The sequence below is a fragment of the Procambarus clarkii genome, chromosome 33 (genome assembly GCF_040958095.1).
Source record: "Procambarus clarkii isolate CNS0578487 chromosome 33, FALCON_Pclarkii_2.0, whole genome shotgun sequence".
In the NCBI taxonomy this organism is placed as follows: domain Eukaryota; kingdom Metazoa; phylum Arthropoda; class Malacostraca; order Decapoda; family Cambaridae; genus Procambarus; species Procambarus clarkii.
The window spans coordinates 31,588,760-31,612,759 of record NC_091182.1 but is presented as its reverse complement, the minus strand read 5'-3'; the positions used below and the strand labels follow the sequence as shown (position 1 = coordinate 31,612,759).

Genomic DNA, 24,000 nt, shown 5'->3' with positions numbered 1-24,000 from the left:
GCTGGGGGAAGGGGTGTAGTGGTGCTGGGGGAAGGGGTGTAGTGGTGCTGGGGGAAGGGGTGTAGTGGTGCTGGGGCTCGGGGTGTAGTGGTGCAGTCACCACTTTGAGTTTTTGCAGACTTGTAGCACGTCCTCTGTTCCTTTTCCTTCAATGTGTCCCTCAGAAGTGAGCGAGACTTTAATAGTGTAAAAACTGGCGACTATTGACTGAGAAATACATCATTTTGAAAGACCATTTACATGTCTTCTTTTGTCTGGTTGGAACATAAGCTAATGAAGTTGAAACATGAATATTTCGAGTTCCATCTTCACAACCCCTCAGAGAGACATTAATATAACCCACAACCCCTCAGAGAGACATTAATATAACCCACAACCCCTCAGAGAGACATTAATATAACCCACAACCCCTCAGAGAGACATTAATATAACCCACAACCCCTCAGAGAGACATTAATATAACCCACAACCCCTCAGAGAGACATTAATATAACCCACAACCCCTCAGAGAGACATTAATATAACCCACAACCCCTCAGAGAGACATTAATATAACCCACAACCCCTCAGAGAGACATTAATATAACCCACAACCCCTCAGAGAGACATTAATATAACCCACAACCTCTCTACAACGCTCCAGTAATCATAATAATTGGAAATTTTTAACATGCAATATATATATTTTTGGGGTAATATTTTTGTTTACTGAATTCCAGAATACTCATTTCATTCGCATTTACGTAAACGATTGTCTTGTTTATTAATTATTAATTAAGAAAATTCTAATGATGTCAGAATAAAGTTTATTTTCCGGGTCCGAGGTTGTACCTGCTGAGAGGCAGCCTGCCTCAGTGTACCTGCTGAGAGGCAGCCTGCCTCGGTGTACCTGCTGAGTGGCAGCCTGCCTCGGTGTACCTGCTGAGAGGCAGCCTGCCTCGGTGTACCTGCTGAGAGGAAACTTGCCTCTGTGTACCTGCTGAGAGGCAGCCTGCCTCGGTGTACCTGCCGAGTGGCAGCCTGCCTCAGTGTACCTGCCGAGTGGCAGCCTGCCTCGGTGTACCTGCTGAGAGGCAGCCTGCCTCGGTGTACCTGCTGAGAGGCAGCCTGCCTCGGTGTACCTGCTGAGAGGCAGCCTGCTTCGGTGTACCTGCTGAGAGGCAGCCTGCCTCGGTGTACCTGCTGAGAGGCAGCCTGCTTCAGTGTACCTGCTGAGAGGCAGCCTGCCTCGGTGTACCTGCTGAGAGGCAGCCTGCTTCAGTGTACCTGCTGAGAGGCAGCCTGCCTCAGTGTACCTGCTGAGAGGCAGCATGCCTCAGTGTACCCCATGATACTCTACAGTATTACAATGATCAAAGTCAGATTATTAATAAAAACTATTAGATACTTGATTTTTATAAACTAAGTTAATTATTATAAGTGTTAAACCATTAATAAATCATTTTACAGCATGTTTATTGGCTAAAAATAATTATAAAAAAATCCACAAAAAAGGTCGACAAATTTGGCAGAAATAATAATCTGCTTTTGTCGAGGCTTTGCGAGGCTTCCTCGCGCATAGATATATCCTAATTTGGAGCATTGGAGCATTGTTGGAGTTGGAGCATTGTGTGGAGCACACAATGCTTCAGTGTACACACAATGCTTCAGTGTACACACAATGCTTCAGTGTACACACAATGCTTCAGTGTACACACAATGCTTCAGTGTACACACAATGCTTCAGTGTACACACATTTATACCCTGAACACAACCCTAGGGTGGAGCCTCCCAGAAACCGCATTTAATTAAGCTCGTTGGAGGGGCTATCAGTAGGCTATTGAACTAGAGGCTGATAGTAGGTGGAGCCTTTCAGCCAATCAAAGAGAGGCTACCAGCAAAATAAGCGTTCTTAGACTCTTATCGGTGGCTGATGAAACACCTGCTGCTTAGATCGTAAGATTAGAGGCATCGCTGCTTAGATCGTAAGATTAAAGACACTATTACCGACTGACGTTTCCAGCTGAAATGTCGGGTAAAGGTCATTTACCGTAGTTTATTTCACCACGTGGCGGGTTATGAATCCAAAGTTGACACGTTAATTGTAAGTGACTCCTTGTCATCCTTGACTACCCACATAATGGCTTCGGGAACTAAACCCATTATGTGCCTCTGTAACCCCCTTTCCACCGCCGCCCACGGGATGGGTATGGGGTGCATAATAAAGGAATAACTTGAGTGTGGTGGGAGGCAGGAGTAGTCCCCTTAAGACGCCTTGTTTCCTCCACTATCATCTTCATCCCCTACTTCTCCTATCTTCGTACTTTCACTCCAGTCTTTATCCTTCAGCTATCCTATCCTATCGAATCTTCTGCCTCGTCCCTTTCTCCTGCGCTCATCTTCCCTATCATCATTCCCTAGTTCCTCTTCGTTTCCTTCCTCTCACACTCGTCTCTCCATCAGCATCTCTAGCTCCTAGCCCCCATCCCTCGCTAGTTTGAGCCCCTCTCCGTCAGCCTCTCTAGCTCCTAGCCCCCATCCCTCGCTAGTTTGAGCCCCTCTCCGTCAGCCTCTCTAGCTCCTAGCCTCCATCCCTCGCTAGTTTGAGCCTCTCTCCATCAGCATCTTTAGCTCCTAGCCTCCATCCCTCGCTAGTTTGAGCCTCTCTCCATCAGCATCTCTAGCTCCTAGCCCCCATCCCTCGCTAGTTTGAGCCTCTCTCCATCAGCATCTCTAGCTCCTAGCCTCCATCCCTCGCTAGTTTGAGCCTCTCTCCATCAGCATCTCTAGCTCCTAGCCTCCATCCCTCGCTAGTTTGAGCCTCTCTCCATCAGCATCTCTAGCTCCTAGCCTCCATCCCTCGCTAGTTTGAGCCCCTCTCCATCAGCATCTCTAGCTCCTAGCCCCCATCCCTCGCTAGTTTGAGCCTCTCTCCATCAGCATCTCTAGCTCCTAGCCCCCATCCCTCGCTAGTTTGAGCCTCTCTCCATCAGCATCTCTAGCTCCTAGCCTCCATCCCTCGCTAGTTTGAGCCTCTCTCCATCAGCATCTCTAGCTCCTAGCCTCCATCCCTCGCTAGTTTGAGCCTCTCTCCATCAGCATCTCTAGCTCCTAGCCCCCATCCCTCGCTAGTTTGAGCCTCTATCCCTTCCTGTGTTTCCCATCTCCTAGTCCAACAACGCGCTCTCGATCCTCTTGACGGGATTAATTACTACACATGTAAACAAGACTTAATTCCGCCTCCCTGGCTCTGTTGGCCTTTAGCATCTCTACCTCTTCCCCCCGACCTGCTTCGACCCCCACCACACACTCTCTCCCGTGTCCTCCCTTTGTGGCCCTTTGACCTATCATCCATATTTCCCTTTGATCTGTGCTATGTTGGCTGATGTTTAGGATCGACGATCGGATATCGCTGGGTCTTTGGCTTGGCTTACTGCTGCGATAGTTGGGTTCAGGGTATCGTAACGCACTATTGCGGCGTCCGGTGCGTTCTGCCGGAAAATAGGGCCAAGATGTGAAAAATATACTTTCGACTGGTGTTGAAGTATACTTTCGACTGATGTTGATGTATACTTTCGACTGGTGGTGAAGTATACTTTCGACTGGTGTTGAAGTATACTTTCGACTGATGTTGATGTATACTTTAGACTGGTGGTGAAGTATACTTTCGACTGATGGTGAAGTATACTTTCGACTGATGTTGATGTATACTTTCGACTGGTGGTGAAGTATACTTTCGACTGGTGGTGAAGTATACTTTCGACTGGTGGTGAAGTATACTTTCGACTGGTGGTGAAGTATACTTTCGACTGATGGTGAAGTGTACTTTCGACTGATGGTGAAGTATACTTCCGACTGATGGTGAAGTATACTTCCGACTGATGGTGAAGTATACTTTCGACTGATGGTGAAGTATACTTTCGACTGATGGTGAAGTATACTTTCGACTGATGGTGAAGTATACTTTCGACTGATGGTGAAGTATACTTTCGACTGATGGTGAAGTATACTTTCGACTGATGGTGAAGTATACTTTCGACTGATGGTGAAGTATACTTTCGACTGATGGTGAAGTATACTTTCGACTGATGGTGAAGTATACTTTCGACTGATGGTGAAGTATACTTTCGACTGATGGTGAAGTATACTTTCAAGTTGCTGTTGCATAGTTGTCACGCCGCCCTTACCCACGTGGGGAGGGAAGGCAAGGGAATTAAGGGGAAAGCGCCATACCATTACGACTATATAGCACTTGGAAGGGGTCAGGATAAGGATTTTGGATGGGACGGGGTGGGGGTGGGAGGGAAGGAATGGTGCCCAAGCATTTGGACGGTCGGGGGATTGAACGCCGACCTGCATGAAGCCAGACCGTCTCTCTACCGTCCAGCCCAAGTCACCCACCTGGGAAATAATGCACATAAACTTGCCATCTGTAATAGGTTTATGTGCAAAATTTTCAAAAAATTTCAAAATATTAAGATATCCATTACTAAGTCGTTATTAGGCAGAGTTTAACCCTAAGGGGATTGTGTACTATTTCACATTGATTAGGGATTATAGTGTTACTTTTTAACTCAAACTAACCAAAAACTAACCAGGTTGGTTTTGTCTAAGTCTCTCGTATGTTTAGCCGGTCGGCCGAGCGGACAGCACGCTAGACTTGTAATCCTGTGGTCCCGGGGTCGATCCCGGGCGCCGGCGAGAAACAATGGGCAGAGTTTTTTCACCCTATGCCCCTGTTACCTAGCAGTAAAATAGGTACCTGGGTGTTAGTCAGCTGTCACGGGCTGCTTCCTGGGGGTGGAGGCCTGGTCGAGGACCGGGCCGCGGGGACACTAAAGCCCCGAAATCATCTCAAGATAACCTCAAGATAGTACTTTAAATGTTTGGCGCCAAAGGGGTGAATTTAATACTATGCATAGAATGGTTTGTTGGGCAGTTTTGGGTGAATCTCAGGTTAGAGATTAACAAAGAATCTGTAGAATTAAGACAGCGTCTGGGATCCTCTCGAACGTAGGTTCGAATCCTCGTCACGGCCCTTGTGGATTTGTTCATTTGATGCATCACGCTATTGTGATTTCTGTGTGAAAAGAATCTGTAGTTGTAGGCTCTCTAACCAAAGTTGTAGATTAGAGAGACTTCAACTCTTAACAACCCCCCCCCCCCCCGCCTCCTCTTCCCTACTCAACCCGCTCCTCCGTCAACCCGTAAGTCAACTCATGGCAACCTTTATGACCATATAATAATTATGCAAATGATTCTGGCTGGAGGCTAAGTTATGTCCCTACGTCAAGTGCCGCGGTGTGGCCAGTGCCGCGGTGTGGCCAGTGCCGCGGTGTGGCCAGTGCCGCGGTGTGGCCAGTGCCGCGGTGTGGCCAGTGCCGCGGTGTGGCCAGTGCCGTGGTGTGGCCAGTGCCGCGGTGTGGCCAGTGCCGCGGTGTGGCCAGTGCCGCGGTGTGGCCAGTGCCCGAGGTGTGGCCACTGGAGGATATTCCCCCCCACACTGACCCTAAGCAGGAAGACCGAGCCCAAACAACCAAGAAAATTTATAACAAGAGGCGACTGTAAATTTTTTTTTGCCGTGTTTAATGTAAGGATGAATTAAATTATGACTATCTCCTGAAATATGTTTTAAGAATTTTTTTGATGGATTTTTATCATGTGGTTCAGAAGTACTACATGGAAGTGTCAACGGCTCTCCCTTCTGACAGCTGGGGGAAGGGTGGCTGAGTGGACAGCGTTCGGGGTTCGTAGTCCTAAGGGTCCGGGTTCGATCCCCCGGTGGAGGCGGAAACAAATGAGCAGAGTTTCTTTCACCTAGCAGTAAATTGTACCTGGGAGACAGCTACTACGGGCTGCTTCCTGGGGGGGGGGAGAGTGTAACAAAAAGAAGGCCTGGTCGAGGACCGGGCCGCGGGGACGCTAAGCCCCGAAATCATCTCAAGATAACGTCTATAAAAGAAAGTATTGCCAAGGACACGAGAACAGTGATGAAAGAAGCACTGAAGGTGCAGTGACCTTCACTGATTTAAAAGCAGCACTACAAAGCCTTAGAAAAAAATACACAGAAAACCAATTGATAGTCGCTGAAATCAAGAGAGCTGTGAGAGTACTCACTCATCAGGGAAGGGTTAGTTAGTTGGCTGAAGTACACATACTGTAGTGAGAGGTACGGAAGGAAATGTAGAATAACCAGTGATGGGGTAGAGGTGCTATAGGCACAATCAGAGAACACTGAACATCAGAGGTCCACACAGCTGTTCAATAATCACCCAGCAAACATTAGAAATATTGCAGGAACTAAGGTGGACTTCAATAACAAATTAGATTCTTTTGGCCTCAGGCGGGCTCGGGGAGTAGGAGAACTCTCGAGACCTTCTCCAGGTAAGTTCCAGGGTGATCAAGTTTCTGTGGATCCCCTCCCATGTTGGAATATGTGGGAATGAACGAGCAGATGTGCTGGCTGCTGAAGGCGCTGAAGGAGACCATATTGAATACTTCATACCCAAGACTCTTCTATAAATTAGAGGTATTATCAGGCAATATCACCGTGACAAGGTAACTGAGGAAAGGAGGATTGAAGAACAAGTCAGTGAATTCGTACCCTATTACAATATGGTTGTAGCTGCCAATCACAATCATTAATCAAGGGGGGGGGCCTGCGGGAGTGAATCAGTAATAGTAAGAATTCGTTTTGGATACAAATATCCATGGATATTCGAGATGGAAACAACAGCTGAGCAGCGGAGTTGCAGAATCTGTTGAGAGTGTGACGGACACGCCACCTTGACCACTACCTGAGAGAATGTGAACATCGAAGAGACATTAGAAATATGTGTAGAATAATAAATCCCACAGTGTTTGAGTTAGAAAAATAGTAGTAGCCAAATATAGACACTGTTCTTAAAAGATTCCTCCACTTTGCAGCCCTTAAGATTACGCACGTTTAGGGGTTGGTAAATGCTAATGGTCTTGTTTGACAAACTGTTCACTTAAGACAGTTAAGTAACTCCCAGCTGTGTCTTGGGTGCGAGTTTGTATTATTATTATTATTAGTATTTTCTACCACAGACGTGGCCACACATTTACAATGCTAACCAGCATATATATACATTTTCTTCTGTCCTCCATGGACAGGTTAATGATGTGTTAACAACAGGATGAACAACCCAGCGGGTTTTCTTCCTATTCAGGAATGTTGTACATGCTGCCGTGGTGGTATGTTCACTCACACTCACCTAGTTGTGCTTGCGGGGGTTGAGCTTTGATTACCTGGTCCTGTCTGGTTACCTGGACTGTCAATCAACAGGTGTACAGGTTCCTGAGCCTACTGGGCTCTATCATATCTACATTTGGAAATGTGTATGGATTCAACCTTCGAACATATACGTGTGTGTACGTATGTTCGCCCTTGTCTGCACGCTGGTCCGTACAGCACGCTTGCTACGTGATGACAAAGTCAGGGTTATGTTTAATGTTTAGCGTTCGTAACTTGCTGTTTAGGGTCCCTCCCGGGCCTCTCCCTTTGTTTTTTTCCCCGCTCCGTTGCCCTAAAGAGATCTGTCGCCTCTTATCTTAAACGAGAATTTTCCCTACCCATGTGGTTGACATTTTCCTGGGGCGCCGGGGGGTAAATAGTGCTGAAAGTGGGATGATATTAAATGTTTTATTGACCTTGGAGAGTAGCGAGGCTAGGGTGTGGGTTAGGGTGGTGGTTTGGGGTAGGGTCTTGTGCACACCCTGCCCTTCCTTTCCGCACCCTCCTTCTCTCTTCCACACCCTGGCCCTCTCTCTTCCACACCCTGGCCCTCTCTCTTCCACACCCTGGCCCTCTCTCTTCCACACCCTGGCCCTCTCTCTTCCACACCCTGGCCCTCTCTCTTCCACACCCTGGCCCTCTCTCTTCCACACCCTGGCCCTCTCTCTTCCACACCCTGGCCCTCTCTCTTCCACACCCTGGCCCTCTCTCTTCCACACCCTGGCCCTCTCTCTTCCACACCCTGGCCCTCTCTCTTCCACACCCTGGCCCTCTCTCTTCCACACCCTGACCCTCTCTCTTCCACACCCTGACCCTCTCTCTTCCACACCCTCCCCCTCTCTTCCACACCCTCCCCCTCTCTTCCACACTCTCCCCTCCCTTCCACACCCTGCCCCTCTTCCACACCCTGGCCCTCTTCCACACCCTGCCCCTCTCCACCACTCTCCTTCAATGCATGAGAGAACTTGTCTTTGAGCAGCCTGAGGGCAACAATACACCGGACACTGCAACACAATTCAGTACAATTGAGATACTGGTGGAAATTCACACCAGTTACTCCATCTGTCATCATTCTGTTATGAAGGAAGAACCGCACATCTGTGGGTCATCTAGTAGCTAAATGAACTGTGAAGTCCAGTTTCTTGAAGGTATTTTGCGCCTCTTTATCCATTTTCACCGCCGCACACGTGACTAAAAGTGACTAAATAAAGCTATCGTACCGTCTAAGGAGAAACGATATCAACAAATCTTTTGTAAAATTACGAAAAATGTAATCTTACATTAATTAGTACAAGACCCGTACTGTCAGCGGTGTATAATTTTAGCTCCCATATTTTAATAGGGTTAGTTGCAAAATGTCACTCAAAGGGGGAGTTGTCCAAGCAATTTCCTTCCAGCAAGTCTCTGCATCTTCACATTATGAGGCGATACTTTCGAGTGGAAAATTGACGTGAACGCTTGGACGAGCACGAGGCTTTGTGAGTCTGTCGAGCGACTCGGCCCAGGCGGTACTAGGGAGACAAACAGATTCAGACAGTCTGGGCGACGGGTGGGTCTACCAGGGCGACGGGTGGGTCTACCAGGGGGCGACGGTTGGGGTCTATCAAGGGGCGACGGTTGGGGTCTATCAGGGGACGACGGTTGGGTCTACCAGGGGGCGACGGTTGGGGTCTACCAGGGGGCGACGGTTGAGGTCTACCAGGGGGCGACTGTTGGGTCTACCAGGGGGACGGTTGGGGTCTACCAGGGGGACGGTTGGGGTCTACCAGGGGGCGACGGTTGGGTCTACCAGGGGGCGACGGTTGGGTCTACCAGGGGGCGACGGTTGGGTCTACCAGGGCGACGGTTGGGGTCTACCAGGGCGACGGTTGGGTCTACCAGGGCGACGGTTGGGTCTACCAGGGGGCGACGGTTGGGTCTACCAGGGGGCGACGGTTGGGTCTACCAGGGGGCGACGGTTGGGGTCTACCAGGGGGCGACGGTTGGGGTCTACCAGGGGGCGACGGTTGGGGTCTACCAGGGGGCGACGGTTGGGGTCTACCAGGGGGCGACGGTTGGGGTCTACCAGGGGGCGACGGTTGGGGTCTACCAGGGGGCGACGGTTGGGGTCTACCAGGGGGCGACGGTTGGGGTCTACCAGGGCGCGACGCTGCATCGTTACGAATATTAGAGGATAAATTAATTACAAAAATGCGAATATAACTTTAATTTTGAGCAAGCGAAGAGTTTCCTCAGGTAATAAGCGAAACATCTCCATCACCTGGGCAAGAGCACTGGCCTGGAAGCTGGCGTCACAGGCCAGTCCTGGAAGCTGGCGTCACAGGCCAGTCCTGGAAAGAAGAAATATAAGGAAATGAAGTCCATATCCACAACGCCTTAAGACCAGGTACGGCAGAGGACTCGAACTCTAGTGAGCCTCTTCTCCACCGACCTCGAGATTGGGCGGTGGATGGACAGGTTTACAAGCGTTCGAGTCATCTGCTGTATACTAAGTTGTTATTGAGGGTTGTAAGCTGGGGACAGGGAGCTGGAGCTCACTCCTCAGTCACAGAAGTGCTTCATTAGGTGATGCTACTTTATAATCTCTTTAGGTATCCAGGCTCGTGGCTAGGGTAGCTTGACACCCTCGTGGCCCGCTTGACCCCCCCACCCACTCCCGTCGCCCGGCCGCTTGACACCCTCGTGGCCCGCTTGACCCCCCCCCACCCCCGTTGCCCGGCCGCTTGACACCCCCGTGGCCCGGGCAGTTAGTGGTCAGAGGTCCAAATAGCCTGGCAATCACAACATGGTCGGTAAAGTAGCATATATTTTGTAGATGTTTTTCTAATTCAGTGTTGCACACAGTTTGGTCTGTTGGTAATTTCCATTATGTTCAGATAGTTACCGTAAGGCGGTTCCGAGGGTCAATGTCCCCACGGCCCGCTCTCTGATCATTCCTCCTGATTGGTGTAGTAGTTAACCAGACTATTAGACTCCGCTGCGCGCAGTCTGGCGTATAAATCACAGCCCGGTTGATCAGGCATCAAGTTGTCTTTAAAACAACTAGTGAGAGATCGGCTTGTTATGATCACTTACGGAGAAATGGAGAATGTTGAAAAGTCTTAATTTGGCTCTTTGATGATGTGTACTCTCTCAGCTTGCCTCTTCCAACTCTGATTTTCAACGGGGCTATTTTGCACTTCCTGCCATATCTCCTGGTCTCCTGCGCAGTTATTCTCATGCGCACAATTTGAACCAGTCCCTCTCATTAAGTAATATATTTTTAGTCTAAATTCTGTTTTTTTTTTCTCTCTCTCGCCTGCGCTCTAGAGAATACAGGTTTAGAAATGCTAACAGATTCCAGTAATTTAGGCGTTTTATTCGAATCAATTTTATAAAGTCAATATTATAAAAATATTATTTTATTCGAATATTATTATTATTTTATTCATTTTTATTTTATTTATTTATTATTATTATTCAAAATAATATATTTTATTTACTCCTCGAATGGATTCGACAAGTAAAAGATCGGCAATTTCTCCAGCTTTGAATGGGGCTGTTAGTGTGCAACAGTGTTCCTCCCCAAGATACCACTATAGTGTCTTAGAAAGTCAGCCCATCCTGCTAAGGTCATGAATAGTTATTGGTTCGATCAAATAGTTACTTTAAGTACGATCGGACGGCCGGTCGGCCGAGCGGACAGCAAGCTGGACTTCTGATCTTGCGGTCCCGGCGTCGATCCCAGGCGCCGGCGAGAAACATTGGGCAGAGTTTCTTTCACCCGATGCCCCTGTTACCTAGCAGTAAAATAGGTACCTGGGTGTTAGCTGTCACGGGCTGCTTCCTGGGGGTGGAGGCCTGGTAGAGGACCGGGCCGCGGGGACACTAAACCCCCGAAATCATCTCAGGATAACCAAGATAACGATCAAGTTAGGAGGAGAGGTTGTAATAAGCATCATCATTGTTGTTGTTGTTTTTAGATTCAGCTTCTGGGAACAATAAGTTGCAAGTAGCACGGTCTATGGTGAGCCCGGAGTGAACTTGCCTAGCTGGGACAGTGGCGCGGCTGTAACTATCATCATCATTGGTATGGCATCTTGTATTGGAAGTTTTTATCCATTTTTCTTGCAGTTGTGACGGCTACTTTATTGCGTTCAAGTCTTTCCACATTATTACTCAGAAAAAACTATTTTTTTTTTTACAACGGATAATATTTAGCTAAAAAAAAAATTACTGTGGCTCATTGAGTCTAGTTTTAGCAGAAGATGATTAAGCTCCCAACATTTCAGATTTATTTTTTTAGTATATATTGTCGAAGACCTTCATATGTACCTTCATATGTACCTTCATATGTACCTTCATATGTACCTTCATATGTACCTTCATATGTACCTTCATATGTACCGTATATTACATAGGTATTTATACTTAATTTGTGCTTTTTCTTGGGCTTGGCATTATGTCTTCCAGTTTTGGCTCAATACTTTATATTTCCCTACACGGCCTTTCTTCTCCTTTTCGGGAGAGTGGCACGAGAGGCAGGAACTCTTGTGTCTAGATGTCCTCACACAAGGGTGAGTCTTTTTTGTGAGTTTGTTTGTTTATTTTTATACAGCCATAGCAGCATGTACGACACCCCCCTCCCCCTCCAATTGACAGAAGAGCTGTGTGTGCGTGTGTGTGTGTGTGTGTGTGTGCGTGTGTGTGTGTGTGTGTGTGTGTGTGTGTGTGTGTGTGTGTGTGTGTGTGTGTGTGTGTGTGTGTGCGTGTGTGTGTGTGTGTGTGTGTAGAAAAGATTGAGTCTCAGAAGGTAACTGTACATGAGCAAACATCCGCTGCCAGTATACCTCTATTGGAATGCAACATCTTCCTCACTGTTCAGCCATAAATTCACTTTTAGTGCGGTAACTTTCACTTGAAGCAGAAAGAATTCCCACGCTTACCGGCAGCCACCCCCCCCCCACTCCCACCCCTTGCTCTGCTGCCCTCTGGTCTGCTGCCCTCTGGTCTGCTGCCCTCTGGTCTGCTGCCCTCTGGTCTGCTGCCCTCTGGTCTGCTACCCTCTGGTCTGCTGCCCTCTGGGTCTTCCGGGGCGACGCCGGGTCTGCTGGAGAAGACCCGCCACACACAACTGCCGGTCACTAATGAAGGTAAAAAAAATGCCTTTGATGACGAGGTCGGGCTAAGGATAGGTTGAGACTGAGACGAATTTGAAGACAGGACTAAGGAGTAAGTAATGAAGACAGGAAGGGAGGGATGACCAACCTCATTGCTCATCTGCTTCTAATCCTCCTCCTCCTTCCAACCTCCCCAACCTCTTCTCTCCACCTCCCCCAACCTCATCCTTGAGACGCCACTTTATATGATAATGCTTAATTCCCCCTCCCTCCTTTTTTATCGAATTATCGAGGTATATAAACATCAAGACATTTTTATAGTGAGTAATGTTTGTTGGTCCCTGAAGGCGGCCGGCGGGGTGTTGACTCTTAGCCTTGAGGTTACCTTGAGGTGATTCCGGGGCTGAGCGACCCCGCGGCCCGGTCCAGGCCTCCTCGTTGCTGGACTGATCAACCAGGCTGTTGGACGGCTTAGGGGCAAAGGTTTTGGCTAACTCGTCAGCTCTATCGTGCATTCGGTGACCAAAAATACAGAATAGAACCAGTGAAGAGCAGAGGTGCCATAGGCACAATTAGAGAACACTGTATAAACATCAGAGGTCCGCGGTTGTTCAACGTCCTCCCAGCGACTATAAGAAATATTGCCGGAACAACCGTGGACATCTTCAAGAGAAAACTAGACTGTTTTAGAAAAGAAAGTGCCGGACCAACCGGGTTGTGGTGGGTATGTGGGCCTGCAGGCCGCTTCAAGCAACAGCCTGGTGGACCAAACTCTCACAAGTCAAGCCTGGCCTCGGGCCGGGCTTGGGGAGTAGAGGAACTCCCAGAACCCCATCAACCAGGTATCAAGCAGGTACCAATATGGGAAGGTATCCTTAGGAGACAAGCTCTTGACTACATCATTGATGATTTTCATTGTATCTGTGTCTAGCTTCAGGCACAAGAGACTTGCTGAGGGCAGTCAAGGATGTCAAGGAGTCACTTTCAATCAACGTGTCGACTTTGGATTCATATTCTTTTTCAAGTGCAAACAATTTTGTGCTTTGCTATTCTTCATTTAGTAAATTTGGACAATAATGTAGACATATCTATCTCTGAAGATTCATAACTCGAACATTAAATATATTGCCAAGTCCAAGGAGAAAAATAAGGACCAAATTTATATTGGGGGGAAATAATGTTTGTCTTGCCTATCGTGGTGTTGTAGAAGACACTGGTGTTGAATCTGGCTAGATTAAACAGCGAGGGATCCTGTTATTTGGCTCTGACCAGCTCGAGGTGCCATGTGTTGTTCTCAGTCGGGAGGAACAAGACGGGAACTTTTAGGATAACTTGAGATAAGGATTTTTGTCAGGGATATTCCTGCCTGGGCCCCTGAATCTCTGCCTGGGCCCCTGAATCTCTGCCTGGGGCCCTGAATCTCTGCCTGGGGCCCTGAACCTCTGCCTGGGCCCCTGAACCTCTGCCTGGGCCCCTGAACCTCTGCCTGGGCCCCTGAACCTGTACCTGGCCCACGTAGTGTTACTCTTTCCTGTTTCACTTAGGTGGTGGATAAGTATGACTATGTCAACTTCAGTAAAGCAAGTGGGCATGTATTGGGCTCATGCCCTGAGAGAGAGATAATGGAGCCTGTAGCACAGTGGACTACAGGCTCTCAACCAAGGGATCCGGGTTCAATCCCCGATGGGCAGGACAGGGACGGCTGGGCACGTTTCTTGTGATCAACTGGAAGTAAACTAGAAACACATGAGTTTTGGCAATTCTAGTGGGTTGCATCCTGGGAAAGGTCAGTAGTTGGTCCCTAAAGGGATCCCAAGAAGCCTAAGAACAGGCTTTTAGTCCCTATTAAGGGGGAAGTGTGTGAGCGAGGGAGAGCTGATCATGAGTGGTACTGGCAGGATCTGGCATGAAGTAACCATGTCCACTCCACACCCCACGTTACACAAGGTAACAGTGACATGTCAACAAGTAATGATACAGCATCAGCTGTGCCAGAGTAGCATCAATGATGAAGCATCATTACTACCAAGGTGTAAGTAACGCTGTAATAATGCATATAACGTATTTCACTTGATCCTGCGTTATTTGCTACCTAATCTTCGGTATATTAACTTATCCACTTTTCTTTCTGGAAATCAGTTGCAGGGTAAGTGCTTCCGGCACTTTAATGGCAAAATTCTATAGAGTCGACCTGGGCACTGCCGGGTACCTTACTGTACCGAGTAAGAAATATCGGGCAGAGTAAATATGACCACATTACTGCTCAGCGTTGATCTCATAGTGCAAGTTTTCGATACCTGGTTGATGGGGTTCTGGGAGTTCTTCTACTCCCCAAGCCCGGCCCGAGGCCAGGCTCGACTTGTGCTTCTCTTTTCTTCGTATCGGTATTAAGGAGAGCTGTCAAGTTAAGGAAATAGAAGCTGGTGCCTTTAGAAACCATATGTACAGTGAACATAGCAGATTGTTGACTAGGAACATGCTAGAAGATAATACATAAATCCTTGAAGCTATTATTGACCAATGAAGAGTTCATATATATACTTAGGAGAGAGAGGAGAAAAGGACCTCACTCTTAAATATACTCAATAATGACTTCGCTTCCTTGCCAACACTCAGACCCAGACCTCGCTTAACATCTCCGGAAAATGACGTCTTTGCCGACGTCTCCGCCACGGACGTCTCCGCCACGGACGTCTCCGCCACGAATGTCTCCACCACGGACGTCTCCGCCACGGACGTCTCCGCCCCCGCCAGAGCATTACATAATGTTTGAGTGACCCCTTCCCCCACACCCTACATTCCTTCGACTCTCTCAAGTGTATTTAACCCAAATGTCTACATCATGTCATTTAATTTTTACCTGACGACGTTTCTAGAAAGGATCGTAACGTTGTAGAAAATAAACTCTTAAATAATTGCTAGAGTTTCTTTACCCTGAATTTTGGTAACTTGATTGTTCTTCTTAATAGTGATCCTAAGGAAGTGGAAGTATGCGGGTTCTCGACGCACAATTGAGAATTACGGGTTCGAATCCCGGGCGGGAAAGAAATGGTTGGGCACATTTCATAGGAATCTTACACTAAATATCAACAATTCCAGCAATGTAAAGTACCAGTAGCGAGAGCACTCAGCGTAATATGGAGAAAGAGCCTGGATACAGGGGAGATACCAGCAGCACTTAAATCTGCAGATATAGCTCCGTTGCACAAGGGGGGGAGTAAAGCCTTGGCAAAAAATTATAGGCCAGTTGCACTAACATCACACATAATAAAAGTGTTTGAAAGAGTGATTAGGAATCAAATTTCTAGTTTTATGGAAAACAATGAATTGCACAATCCAGGACAACATGGATTTAGAGCGGGAAGATCCTGTCTGTCACAGTTACTCAACCACTATGACAAAAATACAGAAGCCCTAGAAGAAAAGCAAAATGCAGATGTTGTATACACAGACTTTGCAAAGGCGTTCGACAAATGAGTGGGTACGTGGCCCTGCGGGCCGCTCCAAGCAACAGCCTGGTGGACCAAACTCTCACAAGTCGAGCCTAGCCTCGGGCCGGGCTTGGGGAGTAGAAGAACTCCCAGAACCCCATCAACCAGGTATCAACCAGGTATAATGTAGGAGTGAGGTGAGTGAGTGAGTGAGTGAGTGAGTGAGTGACAGACAGAGTGTGAGTGAGTGACAGTGTGAGTGACAGAGTGTGAGTGAGTGCCAGGGCCTGCAGAGGCGAGCATAATAAAGACCTCACTAATGAAGCACACTTAAGTATACTCGGCAAAGATTGCACCAATTAAAAATTTCCTGTCATTATTAACTGTAATTTTTCCCCCTTGTAAAAATTGACAGGTTAAAAATAGCTTGGGTCTCGTACCAGCGAGCTCATTGGCTCTCCCGGTAAAGGGGAGTAATTAAGTAATCATTTTGTAATCGATTACGCCAGTTTGGGCTGGAGAACTTGGCACTCTGCAGTTCTTCACCGCTAGTACTTACACATCGCTAGTAGTGTGTTGCTAGTACTCAGCAAGACACTACATATTGGATGAACCATTCATAAGACGACATAGATAATGCTTGAAATACAGTGTGTGTGTGTGTGTGTGTGTGTGTGTGTGTGTGTGTGTGTGTGTGTGTGTGTGTACTCACGTAGTTGTACTCGCCTATTTGTGCTTGCGGGGGTTGAGCTCTGGCTCTTTGGTCCCGCCTCTCAACTGTCAATCAACTGGTGTACAGACTCCTGAGTCTACTGGGCTCTATCATATCTACACTTGAAACTGTGTATGGAGTCAGCCTCCACCACATCACTGCCTAATGCATTCCACCTGTTAACTACTCTGGCACTGAAAAAGTTCTTTCTAACGTCCCTGTGGCTCATTTGGGTACTCAGTTTCCACCTGTGTCCCCTTTTTCGCGTACCACCCCTCTCCCCCGTGTACTCACCTAATTGTGTTTACGGGGGTTGAGCTTTGGCTCTTTGGTCCCGTGTGTGTGTGTGTGTGTGTGTGTGTGTGTGTGTGTGTGTGTGTGTGTGTGTGTGTGTGTGTGTGTTAGAAATATATGTAGCAGATAATATATGTAGCAGGTTGTTCAACGTCCTCCCAGCGAGCATAAGAAATATTGCCGGAACAACCGTGGACATCTTCAAGAGAAAACTGGACGGTTTTCTAAGAGAAGTTCCGGATCAGCCGGGCTGTGGTGGGTACGTGGCCCTGCGGGCCGCTCCAAGCAACAGCCTGGTGGACCAAACTCTCACAAGTCGAGCCTGGCCTCGGGCCGGGCTTGGGGAGTAGAAGAACTCCCAGAACCCCATCAACCAGGTATCAACCAGGTATATAATAGAGGAAAAATAGATGGTTAGAAAGGCGGAGTCCAAGAGCTAATAGCTCAATTCTGCAGACACAAATAGTAAAAACAAACACACACACACACACACACACACACACACACACACACACACACACACACACACACACACACACACACACACACACACACACACACACACACACACACACACACACACACACACACACACACACACACACACGCGCGCGCGCGCATGCATTGCCACAATCACACCACACAGGCCCCTCTTTCCTTCAATCACCTCACAAAGGTCCACTCCCTCACCTCGCAAAGGGTCCCTCCCTCACCCTACAATGACAAATCTCTCGCCACACGCCGAAGCTCCCTCTCCCTCCCTCCCTCCCTTCCACCACACAACTTTGCTCTCACATTCCTGTCACGACCCCTCCCTTGCAGCACACTCTGCAACACTGAACCCCTCTTCCCTTCTCACTCCGGACTGACCACATTTTCTTTTACCTACAATGGCTCCTTCCACCCACACCGTACAAGTAAAAGTGGAAATTGGCACTTATATCAGCTATTAATTATGGGTGATTTCAACCATCCCAGAGATAGATTGGGGGCCCTCCTTAGGGAACCTGATCAATCAGGTTATGGGTTTTGTACATCAGCGTGCAGGAGTATCGATCAATCTTATCAAGCATCCGTTAACCAGGAGGTTATCTTGAGGTTATCTTGATGATTTCGGGGCATTTTAGTGTCCCCGCGGCCCGGTCTTCGACCAGGCCTCCACCCCCAGGAAGCAGCCCGTGACAGCTGACTAACACCCAGGTTCCTATTTTACTGCTAGGTAACAGGGACATAGGGTTAAAGAAACGCTGCCCATTGTTTCTCGCCGGCGCCTGGGATTGAACCCAGGACCACAAGTCCAGCGTGCTGTCCGCTTGGCCGACCTGCTCCCTACTCTCTCAGCTCTCCCCTACAGCTCTCCCTAGAAGAGCTGGTCAGAGGCCAGGTGGTGATAGAGACGAATAGAGCATGTAGAGTTTGCTCTATTCAGCTTCCACTTAATCACCGTCATCTCTCTTCACCTCTCTCTCTCTCTCTCTCTCTCTCTCTCTCTCTCTCTCTCTCTCTCTCTCTCTCTCTCTCTCTCTCTCTCTCTCCATGTTATCCCTTCGTTATCCTCCTCCTGGATACTGGACCACCTAATCCAGGAATGATGGGCTCTGTGCACTATGGCGGTCGAGTAGAAGTAGACTTGAAAGAATAGCTAGGAGTAGACTTGGGGAAGTAGCAGAACTCCCAGAACCCCATCAAGCAAGGTCGCACCTGAGACATTCTCCTACCAGCTGTTGTTGTTAAAGATTCGCTACCTAGAACAAAAAGTTCCAAGTAGCACGGGCTATGGTGAGCCCGTGAGGAACGATAAGGAGGGTATTGGGGGCACTTGTGGGTAGGTTGGGTATCACTCTGCAACCCGTTCTCGCAAATTTAATAAGTCAATATTGACTTATTAAATATGTGCATAGGTGACATACTTAACATAATAGATACCCGTAAAAAGATTCATAGAAAACACTGACCTTACCTAACCTACTTAGTATGTTAAGATAAGCATCTTATTGCTTCGTAATTACAATTATTACCTAACCTATAATAGGTATAGGTTAAGTAATAATTGTAATTACGAAGCAATAAGATGCTTATCTTAAGATACTAACAAGGTTAGGTAAGGTTGGTGTTTTCTATGAATATTTTTAAGGGTATCTATTATGTTTAGTATATCACCTATGCACGTAGTTAATAAGTCAATATTGACTTTACGAATTTGCGAGAACGGGTTGCACTCTGACCTCCTCGACCAGGGCCGCCATCTTGGTTTTTTCATTATTATGCGCCCCATACCCATCCCGTTGGGGGATACGGAGGCATACAATGGTTTCAGGAACCCATAGTTTGTTTGTTTATGTAAGTGGTGCGCTGGTGAAGCTACTTGCAGAATTGTTAATATTAGGTTGACATGTATATACATATCCATATATGTATGGGTATGTATGTATGTATAGGTGCTGCTCTGTGGTTATGCCACGCATGTTTTATCACCCCCCCCCCCAGTAGCGAGGCTTTGCTCAACATTGGAATTTGCTAGTAGACGAGTCTACTAGCCTCGAGTCTACCATAGTAAACGAGTCTACTAGCCACTGGGGTAGAGAATACAAGTCTGCTAACCACTGGGGTAGACAATACAAGTGTACTAGCCACTGGGGTAGACAATACAAGTCTGCTGGCCACTGGGGTAGACAATACAAGTGTACTAGCCACTGGGGAAGACAATACAAGTCTGCTGGCCACTGGGGTAGACAATACAAGTCTACCACTAGGTCCGGGTCGGGCTTGGGTGACGTGTTACAGTACTGTATGGAGGCTACAGGATGGCCGGGTGACGAGGGGCTCATGTACGTGTACTGAAAGATGTGGTTACCAACCAACAAGTCCTTGTACGTGTGTGTGTGTGTGTGTGTTGGCTCGTACGTGCACGGCCTCCACCTGCACGGCCTCCACACCTGCTTACACCTGCGCACGGGGTGGTGTGTCCAGGGTGAGGAAGGGACACAGGGCGGTATCATGTGTCGTGGCTGTGCGTCCTGTGGATACCAGTGTCATCGGAGCCGAGGTAACCACTATACAGGCTGGCTACCTTGGCTCGCGGCCCCCCCCTATTCCCCACCCTACACCCCTCCCCCATTTATCTTCTTCTTCCCCCTCCTCCTCCTCCCCTACCCATCCCCCATCATCACCCAGCATTTCTCCCCATTCCCTCTCTACCTTTGTCATTACCTGTTTCTGCTTACCCTTGAACCCTCATTCTCACCCCCTTCCCCCTGAACCCCTTTCACCCCTCACCCACACTCCCCCTCACCCTCACTCCCCCTCACCCTCACTCCCCCTCACCCTCCTCACCCCCCTCACCCTCCTCACCCCCCCTCACCCTCCTCACCCCTCACCTTCACCCCCCCCCTCCCCTCAGAGGCTGTTCAGGTATTGACAACTAAGATAAATACAAATGTGGAGCAGATAATGAGATATAAAGTAAGGAGCAGTGAGCAGGAGGGTCGAAATTCTTGGGGTTTTGGGGCGAAGAATGACACGTATGAACACAGTTTTAACATGGGGGGGGGGGGGGGAACAACGTTCAGTGTTACATTGTATAATAGCTATATCTTGTTATCTTGAGATGATTTCGGGGCTTTTTAGTGTCCCCGCGGCCCGGTCCTCGACCAGGCCTCCACCCCCAGGAAGCAGCCCGTGACAGCTGACTAACACCCAGGTACCTATTTTACTGCTAGGTAACAGGGGCAAAGGGTGAAAGAAACTCTGCCCATTGTTTCTCTCCGGCGCCTGGGATCGAACCCAGGACCACAGGATCACAAGTCCAGCGTGCTGTCCGCTCGGCCGACCGGCTCCCTACGCTCGACTACGCTCCAGGTATGGTGCAAGACAGTCACATCTCTCCATAGAGCGAAGTGAAAACGTTAAATGGTTTAACAAGGCAAGACAGGAACGTTTGCAGTGGGGCTGGCAGGAACGTTGCAGTGGGGCTGGCAGGAACGTTGCTGTGGAATAGGCAGGAACAGGTGAATACACGTAGCAGATGTGTAGCGTGTCTGCCACCACTTGGACACCCAGAAAAACCATCCTTAATCCTGGTTGATACCTGGTTGATGGGGTTCTGGGAGTTCTTCTACTCCCCAAGCCCGGCCCGAGGCCAGGCTCGACTTGTGAGAGTTTGGTCCACCAGGCTGTTGCTTGGAGCGGCCCGCAGGCCCACATACCCATCTATTAAATCCACCTATTTAATCCATCTATTAAATCCATCTTTACACACACACACACCCATCTCTCCTCCCCAAACCCAGGCGGCTGCTGGAATTGTGTTAGCAATATCTTTTTCTTAGAGAGAAGGAGAGCGAAATGGACGCCAACGGAGAGGTAGAGAGAGATAGGTAGAGGGAGAAGAATTATTCACTTTGCCTCTCCGTCTGAGACGTCAGGACAGAGAGAGACATGAGAATGTACTCCAGGACGTGTTTTTCAGATAAAACATTTTTTTTAATTCAAAATGCTTAATTAAAGCCCGCTTGCCTGCCCTGTGCTCAAGGACTCAACCGGAGCGCCAGTGTGTCCTTTTTTTGTGTACTGAAGTTTATGGTCTGAAAGAAGAGTTGTCGTAGATATGGGTTGTTGGGTTTCTCAGAGAGAGAGAGGAAGAGAGAGAGGGGGGGAGGGGAGGGACATCCTGTGTGGGGCTCCTCCACGGGCTCGAACCCCAGATAATCAGGTGCTCTCAGGGGCGTTAGACTGAAGGTATCGACCTTTGGTTCTCTCTGGTTATGTAAAGGTCACTACTGGAGGCCAGGTCTCGACCTTCACTGATCTTTGATTCTTTAAAGGTCACCCTGTCTCCCCTCCCCCCCCACACACACACACACCTACACACACCTGTCACGTCTGGTATGTTCGTGTGGGTCCCACATGGGCATGGACGGTAGAGCGACGGTCTGGCTTCATGCAAGTCGGCGTTCAATTCCCCCGACCGTCCAAGTGGTTGGGGCACCATTCCTTTCCCTTCCGCCCCATCCCAAATCCTTATCCTGACCCATTCCAAGTGCTATATAGTCGTAACGGTTTGGCGCTTTCCCCCCCTGATAATTCCCTCCCTCACCCCCCCTCTCTCACCAGTGCTGGTCCCCCCTCCCACTACTCTCTTGTATACAGGACCCCGGGAGATAGAGAAGATGGAAGGGAAAATTGGAACGGAAGATAACCTAAACAAGATAACTTAAGAATTGTGATGTGTAGATACAGAGAGGAATAAGGAATTGAGCAACAATAAACTGATAGAGAGAGAGAGAGAGAGAGAGAGAGAGAGAGAGAGAGAGAGGGAGGATGTGGGGGGGGGGTGAGGAATGGATCAAATAGATGGAAAAATAGACGGATGACTGAATATTCCGTACAAGCAGCGCGTATGGGATTGGATTAGAGACGGAGGGGCCGATTGAAGAGCGGAACAAGCCGGGTAAATGAATAAGAGAAAACGGAATTGTCAAGGGGAGAGAAATCGTCTGAAGGGGAGACCCTTATCTTTATAAGTAGGCGCTCCAGGCTGCTCTCTCCACCTATTGACGTTGTAGTAGTAGTAGTAGTAGTCTGTAAGTGTGTAACTACCATGGTCAGAGAGCAATCATCATGGGATGTGTGGAGGAAATATTAGGCAGACGAGGAGTCACAATAACGTGGCTGAAATATGTTGACCAGACCACACACTAACAAGAGGAGAAAACTGGTATTTAGAGGATTAATAAAGGAAACTAAGTCTTAAAAGTAATTACAAGTAATTCAGTGAAAGGGTAGTGAATATCAATTAGTCATTATGTAAAATCAGTAATTAGCTGAAAGGGTAATTAAGGATGTTTTCAGTCCATTAAGGAAGCAATTAGGGACAGAAAACGCAAATAAGATCCCCAAGCTCGTCCCGGAAACTCACAGAAAATGGGAATTGGGAAATATTACGAGCTGGATAAAGATAGTGAATGGCAGAGAAGCGGAATCAGTAAAGAGTGTCGAAGGGGGGGGGGGGAAGAGGGGGACTGGGTCGTTGGAGAGGGTTGTTAGGAGGGGGGGTGTTGGGGGAGGAAGGGAGGGGGGTTGTCTCCTGCACTCTCTTGTTGTATACATTCTTTTATAAAGCGGGATACAGGGTAACAATGACTTCACAAGTGTAGTTTTGTGAGGGGGGGATAATGGACTCTACAAAAGCGTTATTGAGTTGCAGAAGGTTGGGGACAATAGCAGAGAAGAGGGGCAGCAAGAGGTGAAGAGAAGGGGAGAGGAGAGAGAGAGGAGAGGAGAGAGGAAGAATTACTCTCACCACTTCAGCCTACACTATCGGTTGAACATAAATTTGTCAAGTATCACAATGCCATCTTGAGGTTATCTTGAGATGATTTCGGGGCTTTTTAGTGTCCCCGCGGCCCGGTCCTCGACCAGGCCTCCACCCCCAGGAAGCAGCCCGTGACAGCTGACTAACACCCAGGTACCTATTTACTGCTAGGTAACAGGGGCATAGGGCTGCCATAGTAACTCTAGGTAACCCTGCCATAGTGCCCTAGGTAACAGGACTGCAATAGTGCCCTAGGTAACAGGACTGCAATAGTGCCTTAGGTAACAGGACTCCCATAGTGCCCTAGGTAACAGGACTGCAATAGTGCCCTAGGTAACAGGACTGCAATAGTGCCTTAGGTAACAGGACTCCCATAGTGCCCTAGGTAACAGGACTGCAATAGTGCCCTAGGTAACAGGACTGCAATAGTGCCTTAGGTAACAGGACTCCCATAGTGCCCTAGGTAACAGGACTGCAATAGTGCCTTAGGTAACAGGACTCCCATAGTACCCTAGGTCACAGGACTGCCACAGTGCCCTAGGTAACCCTGCCATAGTGCCCTAGGTAACAGGACTGCCATAGTGACAGTCTGCGAGAATATTTGTGATATCAAAGGCAGGTTATTGAGGTTAGTCTCAGTAATACTAGTAACTGCCACGACTAATCATTAACGTAACTAAGAGCAGTGACATGACAGTTCCTACCATCATCGTCACATTAATCTTGACATTGCACTGTATGCCTTGAGGTGCTTCCGGAGTTTAGCGTCCACGCGGCCCGGTCGTCGACCAGGCCTCCTGGTTGCTGGACTGATCAACCAGGCTGTTAGACAGCGGCTGCTCGCAGCCTGACGTATGAGTCACAGCCTGGTTGATCAGGTATCCTTTGGAGGTGCTTATCCAGTTCTCTCTTG

The 24,000-nt window shown here is 48.3% G+C and overlaps 2 protein-coding genes across 5 annotated transcripts in view; one reads left to right on the top strand and one right to left on the bottom strand.

Moving 5' to 3' along the window:
* Positions 1 to 4,216, bottom strand: part of LOC138370786 (extracellular matrix-binding protein EbhA-like) — a 66,285-nt gene extending 62,069 nt beyond the window's left edge. Inside the window, exon 1 of the mRNA XM_069335388.1 lies at positions 3,415 to 4,216. Coding sequence (XP_069191489.1) covers positions 3,415 to 4,216 — 802 coding nt within the window. The remainder of the gene's footprint in view (positions 1 to 3,414) is intronic.
* Positions 1 to 24,000, top strand: part of LOC123765293 (uncharacterized protein CG43867) — a 1,137,736-nt gene that overhangs the window by 166,224 nt on the left and 947,512 nt on the right. The window lies entirely within an intron of this gene.